This window comes from Triticum aestivum, chromosome 6B, assembly GCF_018294505.1.
Source record: "Triticum aestivum cultivar Chinese Spring chromosome 6B, IWGSC CS RefSeq v2.1, whole genome shotgun sequence".
Lineage (NCBI taxonomy): Eukaryota > Viridiplantae > Streptophyta > Magnoliopsida > Poales > Poaceae > Triticum > Triticum aestivum.
The window spans coordinates 579156095-579175504 of record NC_057810.1 but is presented as its reverse complement, the minus strand read 5'-3'; the positions used below and the strand labels follow the sequence as shown (position 1 = coordinate 579175504).

The 19410-nt window shown below is 45.3% G+C and overlaps 2 protein-coding genes across 2 annotated transcripts; both read left to right on the top strand.

Moving 5' to 3' along the window:
- The first annotated feature begins 339 nt into the window (after positions 1-339).
- Positions 340-1037, top strand: LOC123134473 (vicilin-like seed storage protein At2g18540). The gene is made up of 2 exons (XM_044553727.1): positions 340-423; positions 502-1037. The coding sequence occupies exons 1-2, from the start codon at positions 352-354 to the stop codon at positions 874-876; spliced, it is 447 nt and encodes a 148-aa protein (XP_044409662.1). The 5' UTR covers positions 340-351; the 3' UTR covers positions 877-1037.
- Positions 1038-11590: 10553 nt separating this feature from the next.
- On the top strand, positions 11591-17520 carry LOC123138134 (potassium transporter 25). The gene is made up of 9 exons (XM_044558042.1): positions 11591-12001; positions 12135-12618; positions 12720-12773; positions 12966-13226; positions 13322-13374; positions 15355-15478; positions 15589-15843; positions 15982-16388; positions 16551-17520. Exons 1-9 carry the CDS (start codon positions 11960-11962, stop codon positions 17175-17177), a joined length of 2307 nt encoding a protein of 768 aa, XP_044413977.1. The 5' UTR covers positions 11591-11959; the 3' UTR covers positions 17178-17520.
- The last annotated feature ends 1890 nt before the right edge of the window (positions 17521-19410 follow it).

Genomic DNA, 19410 nt, shown 5'->3' with positions numbered 1-19410 from the left:
ATACACTCACTCGTTGCGGGAATCCGAGGTTCCCTGTTGTACCGACACTACAGGGATCCTAAAATTTCCCGCCTAATTTCCTCTGTTCTCGCTTATTTTCTCGCCATCATTTATCGTCTGAGCCTATAAAAGGAGACACCGAGGCTCTCGTCCAGCCATCCTCGAAATCGGCAGTGCGCAAAGTGTGTAACACATTTTTTCAGTCGGTATGAGTTTGCCTTGCTCGGATCAAAGCATTAGGCCGAGAAAAATGAAGAATGCAAGTTTGCCTCTGGGGGTGGCAGTCCTGCGGTGTTGGTGTGGCGATCTTTGCAAGGTGAAGGAGGTGACGGATTTTCAGATTGGTTGGGCATGAAGTTTTTCATGTGCGCCAATTATGAGGAAGATCCTGCCGTAGCTATTTCAGAGTACGACAAGCCTCCGGTATGCTTTAACCATCACGAATAGATATTGTTGATATTTTGATTTATTCTTTAATAACATTCTTGTTTCTTGTTGTAGTCTCCTCCGCCTCTGTGCATGTACTATCGTTGGATTGACACGGAGAAGCCGGCTTGGGCAGTGACTGAGATTCGTGAAAGAAGTCATCGTGCGTGGAATAGTTTATTTGCGGAAGAGCGACGCGAGAAGGCGGAAGCTGAGGAGAAAGCAGAGCAAGAGAGAGAGTTAAAAGAATACTATGCGGAGGAACACCATTTTTTTCAGGAAATGGGAAAGAAAAACAGGGAAGAGGCTCGTCGCATGGAGGAGCAGGAACGACAGCGAAAGGAGGCTCGTGAGGCGGAGAGGCAGAGAAAGAAAGAAAGGGCTCGTGAGGCCAAGGCAGCAGAAGAAGCTGGCGATGGAAAAGGAAAATATCCACGCTGGACTCAGTAGATTCCTGTGGTAGTATTTTAAATTTCGCAATCATTTGTATCTTTATTTCTGCACTTTAATGTAGCTTTATTTCAGGAGTTAAATGTAGGTTTATTCCTACAATGTATCTTATTTTCAGTTGTGCCGTGTCGTAATGGAAATAAATATAGTTTTAGAATAAAGTAGTGGCATTTTCTTTCCCTCCACTAATATCGAATATCGTGCAACAACTACAAAATAAAATTAAGATAGAACATAATGCCCTACAATAAGAGAGTACAAACTAATAATGCAAGTACATCCGAATTAAACGGTAGAACTGGAATACAGCTTAAAAACTACATGAAGGCATCATCGTCATCCTCCATCGATGCAGAACTTTTGCCCTTCGAGGATGTAGAACTCTTACCCTTGGACGATGCAGAACTCTTGCTCTTCGAGGATGCAGTACTCTTGCCCTTAGACGATGCAGAACTCTTGCCCTTTGACGATGCAGCACCCGGAAGCGGCGGCATGAAGATATCATCTTCATCCTCGCTCTCCTCGGTCCATAAAAATGAATGATTTTCTGCAGTCCTTCTGAAAGTTTCACTCTTCGGCTCCACTACATTCTTCCACCTTGCATGCAACCTAAGAAGTTCTTTACGTACCTCCTCATAGGTCCTTTCAGGCCACCCAGACCTACGTAATTGGTGAGCCAACTCATTCATTATGGTGTCACTACCGGTGAGTTCGTCCCATGGAACTATCCTATTGTCCATCCTGAAATCGGTAGCTAGCCTCAAAAGAGTCCTGCTCATCCCAGGGTAAAAACTACGATCGAAAGGATAATGGGACATCTCGACTACACTACACTCGAATGCTTATCCACCTCCGTCTGAAGGGGGTTTTATAGGTAGAGAGGAGAAAATGGCGGGAAAGAACGAGTGCAGTATGGCGGGAAAGGGTTGGCGGGAACATATGGCGGGAAACGAGTGGCGGGGACATATGGCGGGAAAGCGTTGTCGGGAAATGGGTGGCGGAACATATGGAGGGAAAGCATTTGCGGGAAAATATTGAGGGGAAAGCATTTGCGGGAAAAAATTGTTCCTGACTGGTGCATTTTTATTTCAGCATACATAGATGTTCAAATTGAATAGTCTGATACCGACATATGTAGATACAATGGGTCATGCACGTGTATAGATGAATCACCCTACTTTATGACGACCACCTGGCCTTTCCTTACGACCGGAAGGCGACAAGCGAAGTGGTGGCCGGGTCACACGAAGACTGCGGCCGTACTCCAATTCGGCTTCATGTGTCTGCGAGTCCTGCGTAGGTGGTGGAGTCGCGAATCCTTGTTGCGAACCTGAAGCGTAATTGTAGGCGTATGGTTGTGACTCCGGGGGGATAAAAGATGGGCCAATAACGTCCCCTCCGAAGAACTCTGTAACTAATGATGTAACCGTGTCACCAAGATCATGTGATGCTCCCCGGAGGCCTGTGTTGACGCCATGATCATGTGATGCTCCCTGGAGGCCTGTGTTGACGCCGCGTTGGGTGTTCTCATCGCCCCAATTAACATCAGGTGTGTCCTGCACATAGAAAGATTTTAAACAAACTGTTAGAGGATAATATATGATATCATTGTAAATGCATTGAAATGTAAACATGACTAACTGAGCATATCCCTCTCCTATACTATCTGGACATTGTACGTGGTGTTGGTTTAAATCTGGTACACGAGTCTCCTCGGGCATGGGGATCCCTCGCGTGGAGAGATACGGCTGAGATCCCTCACCTTGGGTGTATGCATCATATCCTGTGTACGCATATGGGTTAGGGGAAAGAAACTGCTCGGGCATCAAATCCAAGCCCGTGCCATGGTCCTGAGATGTCTGCCCCTGACGAAGTTGCATCGAAGAAGAGCGATGCAGTGGCAGAGATGAGTCATGTCGTGGCAATGTCATTCTAGTACTCGGACCCTCCCCCCATTGCTCATGGCTCGTACGCGCCTCGCTCGGTCTGGACGACGGTGCCGCACTCAGTCTGGCTGACCTCGCTACCGGCATGTATGCTCCAGTGACAACGTCGTCGCCTCTACTGCATCTGAACTTCTTTGCCACGAATTGTTGCAAAAGTTTCTGGAATGTCTTGCGATATGGGCCGTGGGCCGGCATGCTATCCGTAGCCATCTGCCCAACTTCGTTGACATTTTCAAGCTGAACAATATTTGGATGTTATTTAGTTCAAATGATTATGAAATGATGGACCTAAAAAAGTTACAAGTGATTACCAGGTGGTCACGATAGTAAGCTGCATGCAGCTCAACACGTCTCCGCGCCTGCTCCTCTTGTGTGAGATGTGTTGGTATAGTAGCTGGCTGACTGGCCAGGCTAGCACGTGTGTTCATGCAGTACCACTGCTTGTACGCTTGATCTGTACTTCCATCGTACGGTCTGCAAAATTAAATAATTACATAAACCGTTGTGATGAAAGCAAAGCATCTTCACGCATCGTATGATCATCGTAAAAAAATAATGTACATAAAATATACCTAAGTTGACGCACTATATCTGCTAGCGCTTCATTTTCCCACTTGTGTACCCATTCAATGTTCTCTTCCCTTCAATCGTATAAACTCCAACCCCTGCCCATATTGGTTGGCCTGCAAATTATGTAACAAAGTGTGAGTTTAGTAAATTAAAAATGACACTAACTATTTAGGGATGTCACATCTTACTTATGTGTTTCCTCGTCGATACGTCTGAGAAAAGGTGGTGGAATTTCTTGATAGAGACCGAACTGTCTCATTACACGCTTTGGGTTGTAAGGCTCAACACACCACAGGAACAATAAGTTGCAGCGAGTCAGCCAGAATGCACTATCGGTCAACATGCCTGGTGTGAAGTGTCGAGCATCAAAGACCATTTTTAGCTGGTCCTGGGTCCACGGGTTCCATGTGACTTCTGCCTCATCAAGTATCTCAAACTGCTGGTGGTACATAGGGTAACAATTTTTCGCAATATCTGGAGACCAACGTTTCCATGCCTTTGTCCACCTGGTGGCCATAGTTGCGCTAGCACCCTCGCTAAAGTCGTATGGGTATACGGGTTATACTATACGAGGTCGTCCTACAAGGAGGTATTTTAAGGACCACAACTGTAGAAACTCATAGGCGACACAAAGTAATGGAGCTTTTTGTGCGAAAGAGGTTTTTTGCGTGGCATCACACAAGCCTCTGTATGTATGAGATAGCATGGCAGAACCGAAGCTGTATTTTGGCTGCTCGGGTAAAGGTTCATCTACCATATTCTCTGCAATGTAGATGAGACCAGGGACAACAACGTCCCCATGTGAATTTGGAAATATATTCCCGAGGAGCCACAACAAATACGCAAACATATATCTTTCTCCCGTCTCCTCATTGGCGAAGCTAGATAAATTAAGAAAGTTATCACGAAGCCAGACGAGTGGGATGCCCCGAGGGTTACCAGAACGTTGTGATTCTGGCATTTCCATCCCAAGACGGGCTGCTATATCTAATGCCCAAGATGGAGACACTCGTGGAGAGACTACCGGCTCACCTCTAATTGGTAGAGCAGTGATCATAGAAACATCTTTCAGTGTAGGTGCAAGCTCCCCAAAACGAAAGTGAAAGGTGTGGGTTTCAGGTCTCCACCGGTCAACGAGGGATGTCAAAAGGGATGGGTCCGAACATACTTGGTCGTCGCATGATGTGAGCCTAGCAAAACCTTGTAGTCCATAAGCGTCAAGGTGAGCAAGGAAATGATTGTGTATTGGTCATGTTTTCTTTATGGTTCGAAGTCTGAAAGGCCAATAATCATGCTTAGTATTTGGTTTCAAAAATAGGTGGCAACGGTGGCCGGCGTCATGGGGCCCCTGCAAAAGCATTGGCACTTCACCCATAACCTGCACACAAACATACAAATATAAATTACGAGGAAGATAGAAATACAAATGCAAATCAAAATTAACTTAAAAAATACAAAGAGATACGATTCACATTAATTATCTGAAGTTAACATCAGGAGTACAATAATACAAAGAGAATCAATTTAAATTTAATATAAGTACACATAACAAGTAGAAATATAAATAGACATGGCGAGTACATATATATCAACATCATGCGTTGTTGTTGGCTCGATACGGGCAATCTTTGCGTGAATGTCCAGGACACCTGCAAATGCGGCATCGCCTTGGTTCTCCCATCTGGCTATGGTCCATGTCATTGCGATGACGCCTAGACTGACGTCGTCCCTTTGCGGTTCTCATTAAGTCGGTGTTCGGAACCCATTTCGGCCCATCTGGCCACAATATTTTGTAATTCATATCAATGCCCCAAGCCCAGAACTCACCGTTCCAAGTGTTGTACAGATTGTACATGTTGAAATACGGCGATATATATGCCTCGACGCTGATTTTGTGAACAGCAGCCGCCCGGAGCACATGACTGCAAGGGTAGCCCTCAAGCTTGGGCTTGTTACAAGTGCACTCACAGGAGGTTGAGCCAAGGGTGACAGCTTGCTTTTTGATCCTCTGTGGTGACCCTTAACGTACTTGGCTCGCACATTGACCTCCCACTTATTACTAAGTGCGTCCACTTTCCGGCAGCCATGACTTTGGGACTTCTTTGCTTTCTCGTCCAGATGTCTTTGCATCTTCTCGGACCATGGCTTGTTCAATTCAACTTGTGCTTTGGCGACGGTGACCCTGTCTGCAAAGTATGACAGGGTCCGGTTCCAAGTTTCTTCAATTAGGGCTGTGATAGGCAGAGCTCGCACCCCTTTAAGAACATCATTGTACACCTCTGACATGTTGCTGGTCATTATTCCATACCGAGCCCCGGTGTCGTGAGCCTGCGCCCACTTCTCCAAATGAGGGCAATTCTCGGCGATCCACTGGCTCAAATTTATGGCCGTCCTACGACCCCTCCGGTCTTCTCTCTGCGGCAAGGCCGCGCGGTCGATCTCACCATTGATACCTGCCCATATCGCATTCATTTTGGCTTCAGTTTTTTGCATGCACATCCTCTTGAATAACTTGAACCAATCCTTGTTTTTGAATTTGGAGTAAAAGTTTGTTGCCAAATGCCTCATGCACCACCTTCCCTCTAGATCGGGCCAGCCCCACTCTTCTTCCGACGCCTTAATTATTTCAAGAGCGCTTAATAATCCAGTGTTGCGATCAGAAATGATGCAAACACCTTTACGCTCTTTCACGACACCAATCTTCACGCAGCTCAGGAACCACAACCAGCTATCTTTGTTCTCGCTCTCGACCAATGCATATGCAATAGGAAGAAGCTGATTATTTGCATCCGCTGCAATCGCCACCAATAGTGTGCCCTTGTACTTTCCAGTGAGAAAGGTACCATCAACAGATAATACCGGGCAACAGTGCCTGAAGGCTTGTATAGTCTGGGCGAATGCCCAGAATAAGCGGTCCAGGATTAGCTCACCCGGGTTCATTGGGTTTGGACGTTCTCTCCGCCAAATTTGAGTCCCCCTATTAACACTTGCTATTTGATGAAGCATTCTAGGGGCATAAGAATATGCCTTCTCATAGGTACCATACAAGTTCTTGAATATATTTTCCTTCGCACGCCTAGCCTTGCTGTAGCTAACAGGGAATCCAATTAGATCCTCTGCATCTTTTTGCAGAGCCCTAACACTAATGTTGAGACTTCCCTGCACAATTGTTTCCATCGTCTGTGCCACAAATTTTGCTGTCACATTGCAGTGATCTGAAAGAGTCCCAGTTTGCTCACAGGTATGCTCCACTATTTTTGTGATATGTCATGACTGACATACCCCAGGCTTCAGTCTAGCGAGAACTCTTCCGCGGCAACCTTTCGCGGTGTGGATGCATATGACCTTCAACTCTTTTTTATCAGACTGCTTCACTCTATGCTGGCGGTGGATGCCGATTGCATAGCTACCCATTGCCTGGTAAGCAGACTTCTTATCTGGGAAAACTTGCCCAACCTCCAGGCTTCCCGCTCCTAGGCCAGAAGCAGAGTGAAATTCGTTGGTGATGCTCATATCCTGTAAAAACCCAGGTTGCAGTGCCGCCGCGACCGCCCTCTGAGGAGGAACATCTTCTTCTCCGCTTGACTCCGAAGACGCAGAAGAATGATCATCATCATCTAGCGCCTCCGGCAATCCCTCCACGTGTTCGCTCATGTCAATGGGCGCCGACCAATATCCTGTGTCATACACAGGCTGGCCGCCCGTTGGTTCCGATGGGCCGATGCTAGGGGCTGATGTGATGGCCAACTCGACCTCACCACCCCTGCTACTGCATCCGGCAACATCAGTGACTGAAATGAACTCCATATACACCATCGGCTCACCATACATTGAGTTATTGGGATTGCTTGCAAACCTCATGTACGACCCCCACGACCGATCACCTGTGACAGGCCGCAAACCCCAACAGGCAACTGTCCCATCATTTCCTCCGTCAACGACGAAGGCCTCCATTGTCATTTTTTTTCCTACATCACTGGGCCAAACACCGCTTGGATGCACCTTCTAACAGCTGCGTAACCCACGTTGACCATGTCTCTCACCACAACTGTAGTCGACTCGCAGAAGGACACATCCACCCCGCATGGACCGTCGCGTAAGACGTTCCTATAGTACACTACTAAATTTTCCATAGTACCTAACCAACATAATTAGTAACTGAACATTTAGTAACGATGACAACATTTACATATCTTACGACTAAAATAATAACCGTATTTTCGTTACAAATATTCGGTTTGTTTTTAGAATCATTTGCTTAGACTTTAAGGGGTTGTTTGGTTAACGGGTATTTAAAGATCTATTTTTCTCAAACTTGTCTACGAGCGTAACAAACTAAAGCTCTGTTTGCTTTTCTCTAATTACCCCAAAAATATCCTAAAATAGTTCTCGCAACATGCAAAAACTTAGCTTCTGGAAAACGACTATTAGTAAAATATGGTTTTCTACATAATTTTCTTACAACAGGTTATGACAAAACTGAGGTTAAGTACTCGCTATCCAAACAACCACTAAACATAATATTACGATAATAACATTTTAATATCATATGAGTAAAATATCTAATTTCTTCCGGCATGATATAATGTTTTTCATATCATACGATAAAATTCATTTATTTACAAATAATAATATTTGCAGCGGCATGACAATACATCAATATAAAAAATATTAACAAAATTACGGCGTCATTTTATACCTTAGCTCCAATATGGATGTGCTTGCGAATGCAATTAAGAGTCCAGATAGTTCGAATAAATATCCGTCACCAGTACTATATGAACAGAGTCAACCTATTATCATACGAACATCAATATTACACACGGATTTTTCTTTCTGCTATCAAAATTATGAAAATAGCACTTGCATGTATCTGGTCATCACCTCAAAAGGGATAGCGAAGATGGAAACACAATTTCTTCAATCACGTCATCTCCTCCTTGTTTGCTACTAAGATTAATTATTTTACCTAATTACATACATCATCAAGTACATTAGCACATATTCGTAACATATAAAATTTACATTATTTCGACATAACAAAGTAGACCTACAACCTCCTAACTATAAACTTATTAATAAACATACCACATGAAATAACATACCACATGCAATGAACAATTACAGTACAAGTGTTTCTTAATTACCGTATTAAGATTTCTTGCATGTCAATACTAATGGACGCACCTAACATTGATACAACATCTTCAACCTACTCTTCTAAAAAATATATTATAAATGCTACATCTGTCGTCTGAAATTATTTCTAACCTCTAATCACTAACATTGCATAGCTAATGATGAGCTAAAAGACTAACTAATTACGACCTTGCATGCACAAAAAAATCAATTTATTGCAAAGCTCATACCTTGATCTTCAACTTCGTAGTTCACTTCGCTAAGCAAATTGTACTCCTGAAGCTCTAAATAACTTCAAAAAGTGATGAAATAATGCCTAACAAAATAGATAACACATAGTTATGAACTAAACAAAAAAAAGTAAAAACATCATGCATGCAAACGAAACCAACAAAAATGGATAGATCTTACCTTCGTCTATCTTTTCTTCAACTTCAACATATTCAAAATTCAACTCCAAATCGCCCTAAATCACGAGTGAAAGTGCCTACTGAGTTTTTCTTTCTCTCTGTTCTTACACACTCAGAAGTTAGAAGAGGATGCCAGTGTGCTTGCGCACGGAGCAGAAGCATACTATATAGAGGAAGAGGATCCCTGTAGTGTCGGCACAACAGGTTCCCGCAACCTCGGATTCCCGCAGCGAGTGAGTGATTCCCGCAGTGCCGTCGCATTCGCTGAAGCAACAATCAGCGTGATTCTCGCAGTGCCGTCGCATCCGCTAACGCAAAAGAACCAAAAGCGTCCATATTCCCGTGCGCCGGAGTCACAGCCGTCACTGTTGCGCCTCGAAATCAGCGACGCCTGCCTCGAAATCAGTGCCGTCTGCGCTGTCGCGCGTGCAGTAGCACAGTATAGGCCGCCTCGGCTGGTGGCGGCGTGGCCCACCTGCTGGGCCCGCGCGCAGCAGGCCTTGTCGGCCGGGTAACGACAGCGGCAGCGGCGGCCGCCTTACCTGGTGGCGGCCGGGCCCGCCTGGCGCGGCCCGTTCTGTCGCGGCACGCTGGCCTGTGCTTGTTGGGGAACGTTGCAGAAAACAAAAAATTTCCTACTCGTTTCACCAAGATCATCTAGGAGTTCATCTAGCAACGAGTGATTAGATGCATCTACATACCTTTGTAGATCGCGAGCGGAAGCATTCAAAAGAACGGTGATGATGTAGTCGTACTCGACGTGATCCAAATCACCGATGACCAGCGCCGAACGGACAGCACCTCCGCGTTCAACACACGTACGAAACAGCCACGTCTCCTCCTTCTTGATCCAGCAAGGGAGGGAGGAGAGGTTGAGGGAGATGGCACCAGCAGCAGCACGACGGCGTGGTGTTGATGGAGCTGCAGTACTCCGGCAGAGCTTCGCTAAGCACTATGGAGGTGGAGGAGGTGTTGGGGAGGGAGAAGGAGGCAACCAAAGGCCAAGGCGTTCAGGTATGAAGTCCCTCCTCTCCCCCACTATATATAGGAGGGCCAAAGGGGGGGTGGCCGGCCCTAGGAGATCCAATCTCCTAGGGGGTGCGGCGGCCAAGGGGGGTTTCCCTCCCCCCCAAGGCACCTAGGAGGTGCCTTCCCCTCCTAGGACTCTTTCCCCCTCAAACCCTAGGCGCATGGGCCTATGTGGGGCTGGTGCCCTTAGCCCATTAGGCCAAGGCGCACCCCCTACAGCCCATGTGGCCCCCCCGGGACAGGTGGACCCACCCGGTGGACCCCCGGGACCCTTCCGGTGGTCCCGGTACAATACCGATAACCCCGAAACTTGTCCCGATGCCCGAAACAGGACTTCCCATATATAAATCTTTACCTCCGGACCATTTCGGAACTCCTCGTGACGTCTGGGATCTCATCCGGGACTCCGAACAACATTCGGGTTACTGCATATACATATCCCTACAACCCTAGCGTAACTGAACCTTAAGTGTGTAGACCCTACGGGTTCGGGAGGCAAGCAGACATGACCGAGACGACTCTCCGGTCAATAACCAACAGCGGGATCTGGATACCCATGTTGGCTCCCACATGCTCCACGATGATCTCATCGGATGAACCACGATGTCAAGGATTCTATCAACCCCGTACGCTATTCCCTTTGTCTATCGATATGTTACTTGCCCGAGATTCGATCGTCGGTATCCCAATACCTCGTTCAATCTCGTTACCGGCAAGTCACTTTACTCGTACCGTAATGCATGATCCCGTGACCAGACACTTGGTCACTCTGAGCTCATTATGATGATGCATTACCGAGTGGGCCCAGTGATACCTCTCCGTCATACGGAGTGACAAATCCCAGTCTTGATCCATGTCACCCAACAGACACTTTCGGAGATACCCGTAGTCTACCTTTATAGTCACCCAGTTACGTTGTGACGTTTGGCATACCCAAAGCACTCCTACGGTATCCGGGAGTTACACGATCTCATGGTCTAAGGAAAAGATACTTGACATTGGAAAACTCTAGCAAACGAACTATACGATCTTGTGCTATGTTTAGGATTGGGTCTTGTCCATCACATCATTCTCCTAATGATGTGATCTCGTTATCAATGACATCCAGTGTCCATAGTCAGGAAACCAAGACTATCTGTTGATCAACGAGCTAGTCAACTAGAGGCTCACTAGGGACATGTTGATGTCTGTTATTCACACATGTATTACGATTTCCGGATAACACAATTATAGCATGAATAAAGACAATTATCATGAACAAGGAAATATAATAATAATGCTTTTATTATTGCCTTTAGGGCATATTTCCAACAGTGCTGCCCTGTGCACACACCGTTATACACCGGGCTGCCGCCTCCTGTTGTGGCGGCCGGGCCCGCCGCCTCATGGCGTGGCGGCAGGTGACACGTGTCGCCTGCCGCGCCTGCCGCCATTAGTGAGGGGGTCTCTTTTGTCAATTTCGTTCGCAGGGTCTTTTTTGGCAATTCCAGTGGATAGAGGGTCTCTTTCCACAAAAAATCGCCGAAGCCGGGGCAGCGCAGCGGGAGCGGGAGGAGAGGAGCCCACCGCCGCGCCATCCCGCATCTACTACTACTAGGGGAGTCCCTATCTTCTTCCTTCCTCTTGCCTCCGCTTGGTTGGTTGGCTGGTCACTCGGGCTCGCTCTCCAGTCTCTCCGCCCAACCCTGTTCGCTTCACTTGTTTTGTTTGACTCGTCGCGGCCTTCTCGGAGCGGCAAAAGAAAAGCGGCCACCGCGTGCTACCGCTTCTGCTTCTGCCCCGTCTTCTTGGCGCGGAGGAGGAGGAGCAAAGCTGGTTGGAGAAGGCGAGCAAGCGTCCAAGCCGATAAATCCTGCCGTGTGCCCCGCGGTACGATTTGCCGGGCGGGAATCATCCGTCCGTCTTCTTCCGGTGATTTGGAGTGCGGGTGCTCCCATGGGCGCCGCGGCGCATTGAGGCGCGGGTGGCCTGGGCGGACGCGAGCAAAGCATGGATCTGGAGCTCGCGCACGGCGCGGGGGCGCCGCGGAAGGTGAGTGAGCGAGCTCAGCGCTCGGCGCTCTTGTTTCTTGGATTCGGCGCCGGAGCTTCGCTTTTTGTGTGTTTTGGGCTCTGTGTGCTGACGGGTTTTGCTGCTTCTTCTTCTTGCTGTCGCGCGGCGGAAGCGGGGGGAGTCGTGGGGCGCGGTGCTGCTGCTGGCGTACCAGAGCCTCGGGGTGGTGTACGGCGACGTGGCCACGTCGCCGCTCTACGTCTTCAAGAGCGCCTTCGCCGGCGACGACATCACGCACACGGCGGGCAACGAGGAGATCTACGGCGTCCTCTCCTTCGTCTTCTGGACGCTCACCCTCATCTCCCTCCTCAAGTACGTCCTCATCGTGCTCCGCGCCAACGACGGCGGCGAGGGCGGCACCTTCGCGCTCTACTCCCTCATCTGCCGCCACGTGCGCGCCGGCCTCCTGCCCGGCGGCGGCACCAGCGACGACCTCATGTCGGACGACAAGGACGCCGCCGCCCGTCGCGGCGCCGTCTCCAGGGCCAGGACGGTGCTGGAGAGGTACAGGGTGCTGCAGAGGCTCTTGCTGCTCTTCGCGCTGCTTGGGACGTGTATGCTCATCGGTGACGGAGTGCTCACCCCTGCGCTCTCCGGTTTGTTGCTTAACCCCTCTCCCATCTCGTTCAATCAGTCTCCTTACCATTGTCTCTTGGCCCTCTGACGCGAGCGACGTGCTTCCTCCAACCCTTTTCAGTTTTCTCCGCGGTCTCGGGGCTCGAGCTATCAATGGAGAGGGCGCAACACAAATGTAGGTTGAGTCTGTTGCTTCTGCCGGTTGTTTCTATTGCTACTATAGATTAGCAGCAAAATGCTTACACTTGCTGATCCCTATTGAGCTGTGCTAGTTTATCGTTAGAGCATTTGACTACTACTAGTAAGTATTTGCTATGTTTGATTATACCATGCATATGAATGCTTAATGTGGCGTGTCAATGTGCAGATGTAGGGCTTCCGGTGACGTGCGCCATACTTATATGCTTGTTTGCTCTGCAACACTATGGCACGCACAGAGTTGGGTTTATCTTTGCGCCAATCGTCTGCATTTGGCTTCTCTGCATAAGCACGATAGGGCTCTACAACATCATCTACTGGAACCACCATGTGTATCGAGCCCTTTCGCCATACTACATGTATCAGTTCCTCAAGAAGACTCAGAAAGGTGGCTGGATGTCACTGGGTGGAATCCTTCTCTGTGTTACAGGTATGGACAAGGCAGGCTGTTGCCTATTTACTGCTTAGCTGTGACTCTGTGACTCTGTTGAAACAGAGACTTATTTGAAATGCTATTACCTGCAGGCTCGGAAGCTATGTATGCAGATCTTGGACATTTCTCGCAGAGATCAATTCAGGTACGACTGTTTCGGTGATACCCCTTCTATCAATTTGCCAAATACTAACGTCCCAATTTAATTCTGAATACACCATTCAGTAATTACTTGCATGAGTCAATTCAAAGAGGAAAATAAAGTCCTACCATATATATATACATATATATATATATACATATATATATATATATACATATATATATATATATATACATATATATATATATATATATATATATATACAAAAGTTAGGGTGACGCAAACCATCCATCCAGTCGGTTCTATAGGCTCAAGTGATTAACTTGAACATCTGAAACACACAATTAATCCCTTGATAGCACCCTACTAATTACTATTTACATCCCCTCTTTTTAAAGTATGAGTTAACTGATCCCTTGATAACACCCTACTAATTACTAATTTACTATTTACAACCCCTCTTTTCAAAGTACGAGGTATTGCACAACATGTTTCGCATTTCTTGTCACTATGGTTGAAGACCTTATTTGTGTGCCGGTACGTTATATAGTTATAAAATAATATTATTGTAGTCATATCATTTTTAATATTATTAAAGTTGTGATAAGTTCACATAATTTCTATTAAAAAAGCCTGAAGGAGAGTTTCCAAGTCTAGCGGTGTTATACTGGGGGATGTTGTAATAGACAATACGAGGATCACATGTCTGTTTGGTACTGTAAAAAAAGTTGCGCTAAAATCTAAGTGATATCCTTTCTTTCTTCTAATTGTCCATAATTTCATTCCCTTGTTTGGTCCACCTAACATTTGTTCCTTCCTACCTTTAGGCTTTAGGGAGTAACTGTTATAGATAGCTGTCAAGTACTTGTTCAGTAAACATCGTACTTGATAGCAACCGTCTCTCGAGTATATTGTTTTCTGCACCCTACTAATTACTATTTACAATCTCTCTTTTCAAAGTACGAGGTATTGCACACCATGTTTCACATTTCTTACTTGTGTCACTATGGTTGATGACCTTATTTGTGTGTTGGTACGTTCTATAGTTATAAAATAATACTCCCTTCGTCCACAAATATAAGATATTTTGGATAGTTCAATACGGACTAAATACGGACTGAAATGATTAAACAAACACACTAAAACGTGTCTATATACATCCGATTCAGAAAAAAAGTTAGAACATATTATAATTATGAACGGAAGGAGTATTATTGTAGTCATTTCTTTTTTGATATTATCTAAGTTGTGATAAGTTCACATAATTCTATTAAAAAATTCCCGAGGGGAGTTTCAAATCTACCGGTGTTATATACTGGAGGGATTTTGTAATATTTGTACTCTAATAGAAGTTATGCTAAAATAGAAGTTATGCTACCATTTTGTGCTAAAATAGCTGTGTTAGAAATTATTGTTGTATCCTTTATATACGTGGATCACATTTGTATATTTGTACTATAATAGAAGTTGTGCTAAAATCTAAAAGTGATATATCCTTCTTTTTCTTCTAATTGTCCATAATATTATCCCCTTGTTTGGTCCACCTACCATTTGTTCTTTCCTTCCTTCAGGCTTTAGTTAGTAACTGTTTAGATAGCTGTCAAATACTTGTTCAGTAAACATCGTATTTGATAGCAACCATCTCTCGAATATATTGTTTTCTGCATATGTGTGTTGATTCCATTTGAATGGCAATACTAATGAACTGATCTCCTTAAAAGGTCAAACAGTAGTTTAAGCTTGTACAGATGTATATCTTTACTTGCAAGATACCTGGTGATCTTTGTTTTTCCCTCTGATATAGGAGACACAACTTCAGTCTATTGTTTATTTTGAGAAATAAATCAGTTGTGACAAAGTATATAGGACTATTGTATGTAGGATCAGTGTCCTTGTTACTCCTATATTTCACATTACCTCCTACAGAGTTCCAGCTTTTAGTATCCATGTGGTACTCACAATTCTTAAACTAAAATCTGGATTATCATCAATTACTTATCTCAATGTTTTTGCTTCGATCAGATTGCGTTCATATCAGTGGTTTATCCAGCTCTTGTCCTGGCTTATATGGGACAGGCTGCCTATATCTCTCAACACCACAGCTTTGAGAATAGCTATCATATTGGGTTCTATGTTTCAGTACCAGGTATCCTTTTTGGGTTTGCCTTTTATTATTTTTATTATTGCTGGTAAAATAATTGACAAGTATAAGATTTGCGCATTTTCGAGCATTGATGTATACAACTGTCCTTCTAGAAAAACTCAGATGGCCTGTTCTAGTGATCGCTATCCTAGCATCTGTGGTCGGAAGCCAAGCGATTATTACTGGTACCTTCTCAATTATCAAGCAGTGCTCTGCACTAAGTTGCTTCCCTGGTGTAAAGATCGTGCACACATCCTCTACGGTGCATGGTCAGATATACATACCTGAGATCAATTGGATCCTGATGATACTGTGTCTGGCTGTTACTATTGGCTTCAATAACACAAAGCACTTGGCGAACGCACAAGGTGAGATGAGTTAATATGATGACAGTTCTTTCCTATGGACACCAAGAAATGCAGATGCTATTTTCTTTTTGTATTTTCATGTACTGAAATGAATTTATAATTGCGGCAGTCCTAACCCTCCAACTTTCTTTATACAAGGTCTTGCGGTCATAACGGTTATGCTTGTGACCACTTGTTTAATGTCATTGGTTATCGTGCTTGTCTGGAACAAAAGTATCTTCATTGCCCTTGGTTTCCTGATTTTCTTTGGCTCAATCGAAGTAATGTACTTCTCAGCTTCCCTTGTCAAGTTTCATGAAGGTGCCTGGGTCCCTATTACCCTTTCCTTCATATTTATGGTGGTCATGTATGTGTGGCACTATGGCACAATAAAGAAGTACGAGTTTGATGTTCAAAACAAGGTTTCAGTAAACTGGCTATTGAACCTCGGCCCTTCACTGGGAATTGTTCGTGTTCGAGGCATTGGGCTGATACATACAGAGCTTATGTCTGGAATTCCAGCCATTTTCTCCCATTTCGTAACAAATCTGCCAGCATTTCACCAGGTATGGAGGCACCTTACCATATCTTTTCAATTCAGCGCGCATCCTTCTAAGATGTTTGTTGAGCAAATTATACCAGTTTGTCTGAATCCTTAAGAAGTTCTGATAAATTAGTCCATTCCACCACCAGCTTGTGGAGTGCTTATAGATTATATTTTTGAACAGGTACTGGTCTTTCTCTGCGTTAAATCAGTTCCAGTACCACATGTTGAACCAGAAGAGAGATTTCTGGTGGGTCGCATTGGTCCGAAAGAGTACAGGCTATACAGGGTCATTGTCAGATATGGGTACCGTGATGTGCAGCAGGATGACCTAGAATTTGAAAAGGACCTAATTAACAGCATAGCGGAGTTCATTCGCAGTGGGGGGTCTGACCAGAATGGCTTTGTGGAAGGCAGCGAGAAACTCTCCTCCATTAGCAGCGGTGCCATTCCATTGTGGGAGGAGGACGGTGACGGTGAAGTTGATGGGCCGGCATCCCCTAACAAGGAGATAAACCAACAAACTGTGGTGCCACAGCGAAAGCAAGCGAGGTTTGTGCTACCAAAGAGCGCCCAGGTGGACGCCGAGGTGCGGAGCGAGCTGCAGGACCTGATGGACGCAAGGGAGGCTGGCATGTCCTTCATTCTGGGTCACTCCCACATGAAGGCCAAGAGCGGGTCTAGCTTCGTGAAGCGGATCGTGATAAACTTCTTCTACGAGTTCTTGAGGAGGAACAGCCGTGGCCCGTCCTATGCCGCTAACATACCCCATGCTTCCACCTTGGAGGTAGGAATGGTCTACCAAGTCTGATAGTAGCAGCTGTGTGAAAGTTTTAAGTTAGAGAGATCAGATGAAGTGTTGTTTCTCCGTCTGTATATATCCCCTCTCGTCGCCGACAATGCTAACGCGAGAAACGGCAGTAGATGCTGGAGCACACCATGGGCTAACAAACAGGCAGCAGCAGATCCTTGGAGAGCCCTACATTAAGTGCATTTTTGTCTATCAGGTGTCAAAAGCCTTTTGTTGAGTTGGCCGGCCCTTGTGTTTGGTTTCCTTGGTCTGTTGGTGTTCATGTTGCTTTACTGGTGCAACTGTAAGTTTGTAAGTGAGCAGAAAGATAGAAATGTTTATGTTTAGAAACTTTATTTTCTTATTACCTGTGACTAATATTGCAATGCACCGGCAGCATACTCGCAAGAATTAGCAGTTGTGCCTCGGCAACGGGTGGGTGCCTGTCAAGCCTTGGGTTAAGTTGGCCTTTGTTTTGGCTTCCTTGATCTGTTGGCTGTTGCCTGTTGATGTTCTTGTTCTTGTTCCTTTACTGGTGGAACCGAAAGTTTGCAAGGGTCAGGGTCATTACTAGATCCATACAAAAGTTATTTTGTACTCCCTCACTAAAGAATAGTGATCTAAACGCTCTTACTAGTATTCTTTGAAGCACCATATCTTGATTTTTATTTGAAATGATGGTCAAACTTTTACCTTGAAGAATGTGTCAATGTCCAAACTACACATTCCTCACAAATAAGAGTAGAATCATGAGTATCATTGGGTGCCAAATGGAAATGTAATTATAGTTATTTATCTTTTTGGCACTTTGTTTACCTTTTTGGCACTAGTGTAGAATGATGGTATTAAGTGGTGTTTGTTTCCAGGGTTTTGATGTAGGGACTAGAAAAAGTGCCACTTTTTAACCAAACAGAAGAGACCACTAGGGACTAAAAGTAGCTTTTTGGGACTAAATGAAGAAGACTCTTAAGAAGAGTCTTTTTTGAGACTTTTTGAGACTTCTCCAACAATGCCTCTTTCTGCATCCATTGCCCTGCTGCTCCATGATGTTGTTTGGTTGTTATTTTTGTGTATATTAGGGATAACATGGTCATTTAATAATCTTTAGGGAGGGACTAGGGACTTTTTAGTCTCTGAAAACAAACAAGAAGAGACTTTTTAGGAACTAGTGACTTTTTAGTTGAGACTAAAAAAATCCTAAGACTTATGAACCAAACAGGGTCTAAGACGCATATAACACACCATAGGGTTGAACACAGTGTGTGATGGCTGATCCTTGAAAAGGGAATTGTGCCGTCACACTGTTTGGTCGACCGACACGTGTGAGATAAGTCGTAATAACACACACGATTGTATAGTTCGAATTGAAGCATCGTGCTTCGTGTGTGTTGGGTGGCAAACGATTGAAATGAATGCATAAATATCTCGACTAGCTTCTGCCCAGCAAGATGTACAATATTAACATGATGTTGCAAGATAACACACCCTTATTTCTCGGTTCCATCATCGCTTTCTTATTGTTTCGAGTACTAATTGCATATGAATCCCATTTTTGGAAACTACAAAAAAGTAACTACTTCCTCCGTTCAAAATTACTTGTCACAAAAATGGATGTATCTATAACTAAAATATATCTATGTACATTCATTTCTTGGACAAGTAATTCCGAACGGAGGGAGTAATAGTTAAAATTATAGTTATAACATGTGTTGTAGGCCTATAGTTCAGACATAGTGCATGATATATATAAGGGCATCTTCAACGCTGGCCCTCAAATCATCCGTATATGTCCGAACCACGGGAACCATCCAACACGGTCCTATATCGATCCGCTCGGCAGTCCGGACACACTTTGTTTCGCAAAGTGGAGACAACGTAAGAGGGGGAGGGGGGGGGGGGGGGGGGGTTGCGAGAGTCTGGACAACAGCCACGTTGGACTCCGACACCCTAGGCCCACTAAATCCACCCTTCCCGTCCAATTTTCTTCCACTCCGCTACTCCCCCCTTGCTTTGCACCCTCCACCTCCACCACATATTCATTGCCGAATGTTCGCAATCAGCACCGACGCGCCCACTCGCCTTTAATGATGTCGTTGTCCACCCTGGAGCCTTTTCTACTCAGGTACACTCCGCCACCCTGTCGAGGACCTCCATGGCGGCCACCACGCCTGGCAGGTGTTCAATCAAATGCCATTGAGCTTATTTTAGGACACCATGTTGTTTTTTCAGATTAAGAAGGATGACGGGGTACTCG

Bases quoted from the DNA above. Each gene is read 5' to 3' on its own strand.
- LOC123134473 (XM_044553727.1), top strand. From the start codon at position 352: ATGAAGTTTTTCATGTGCGCCAATTATGAGGAAGATCCTGCCGTAGCT. The intron at 424-501 runs GTATGCTTTAAC...TTCTTGTTGTAG, and splicing joins CAGAGTACGACAAGCCTCCG to TCTCCTCCGCCTCTGTGCAT.
- LOC123138134 (XM_044558042.1), top strand. From the start codon at position 11,960: ATGGATCTGGAGCTCGCGCACGGCGCGGGGGCGCCGCGGAAG. The intron at 12,619-12,719 runs GTTTGTTGCTTA...AACCCTTTTCAG, and splicing joins GCTCACCCCTGCGCTCTCCG to TTTTCTCCGCGGTCTCGGGG. The intron at 15,479-15,588 runs GTATCCTTTTTG...CTGTCCTTCTAG, and splicing joins GTTCTATGTTTCAGTACCAG to AAAAACTCAGATGGCCTGTT.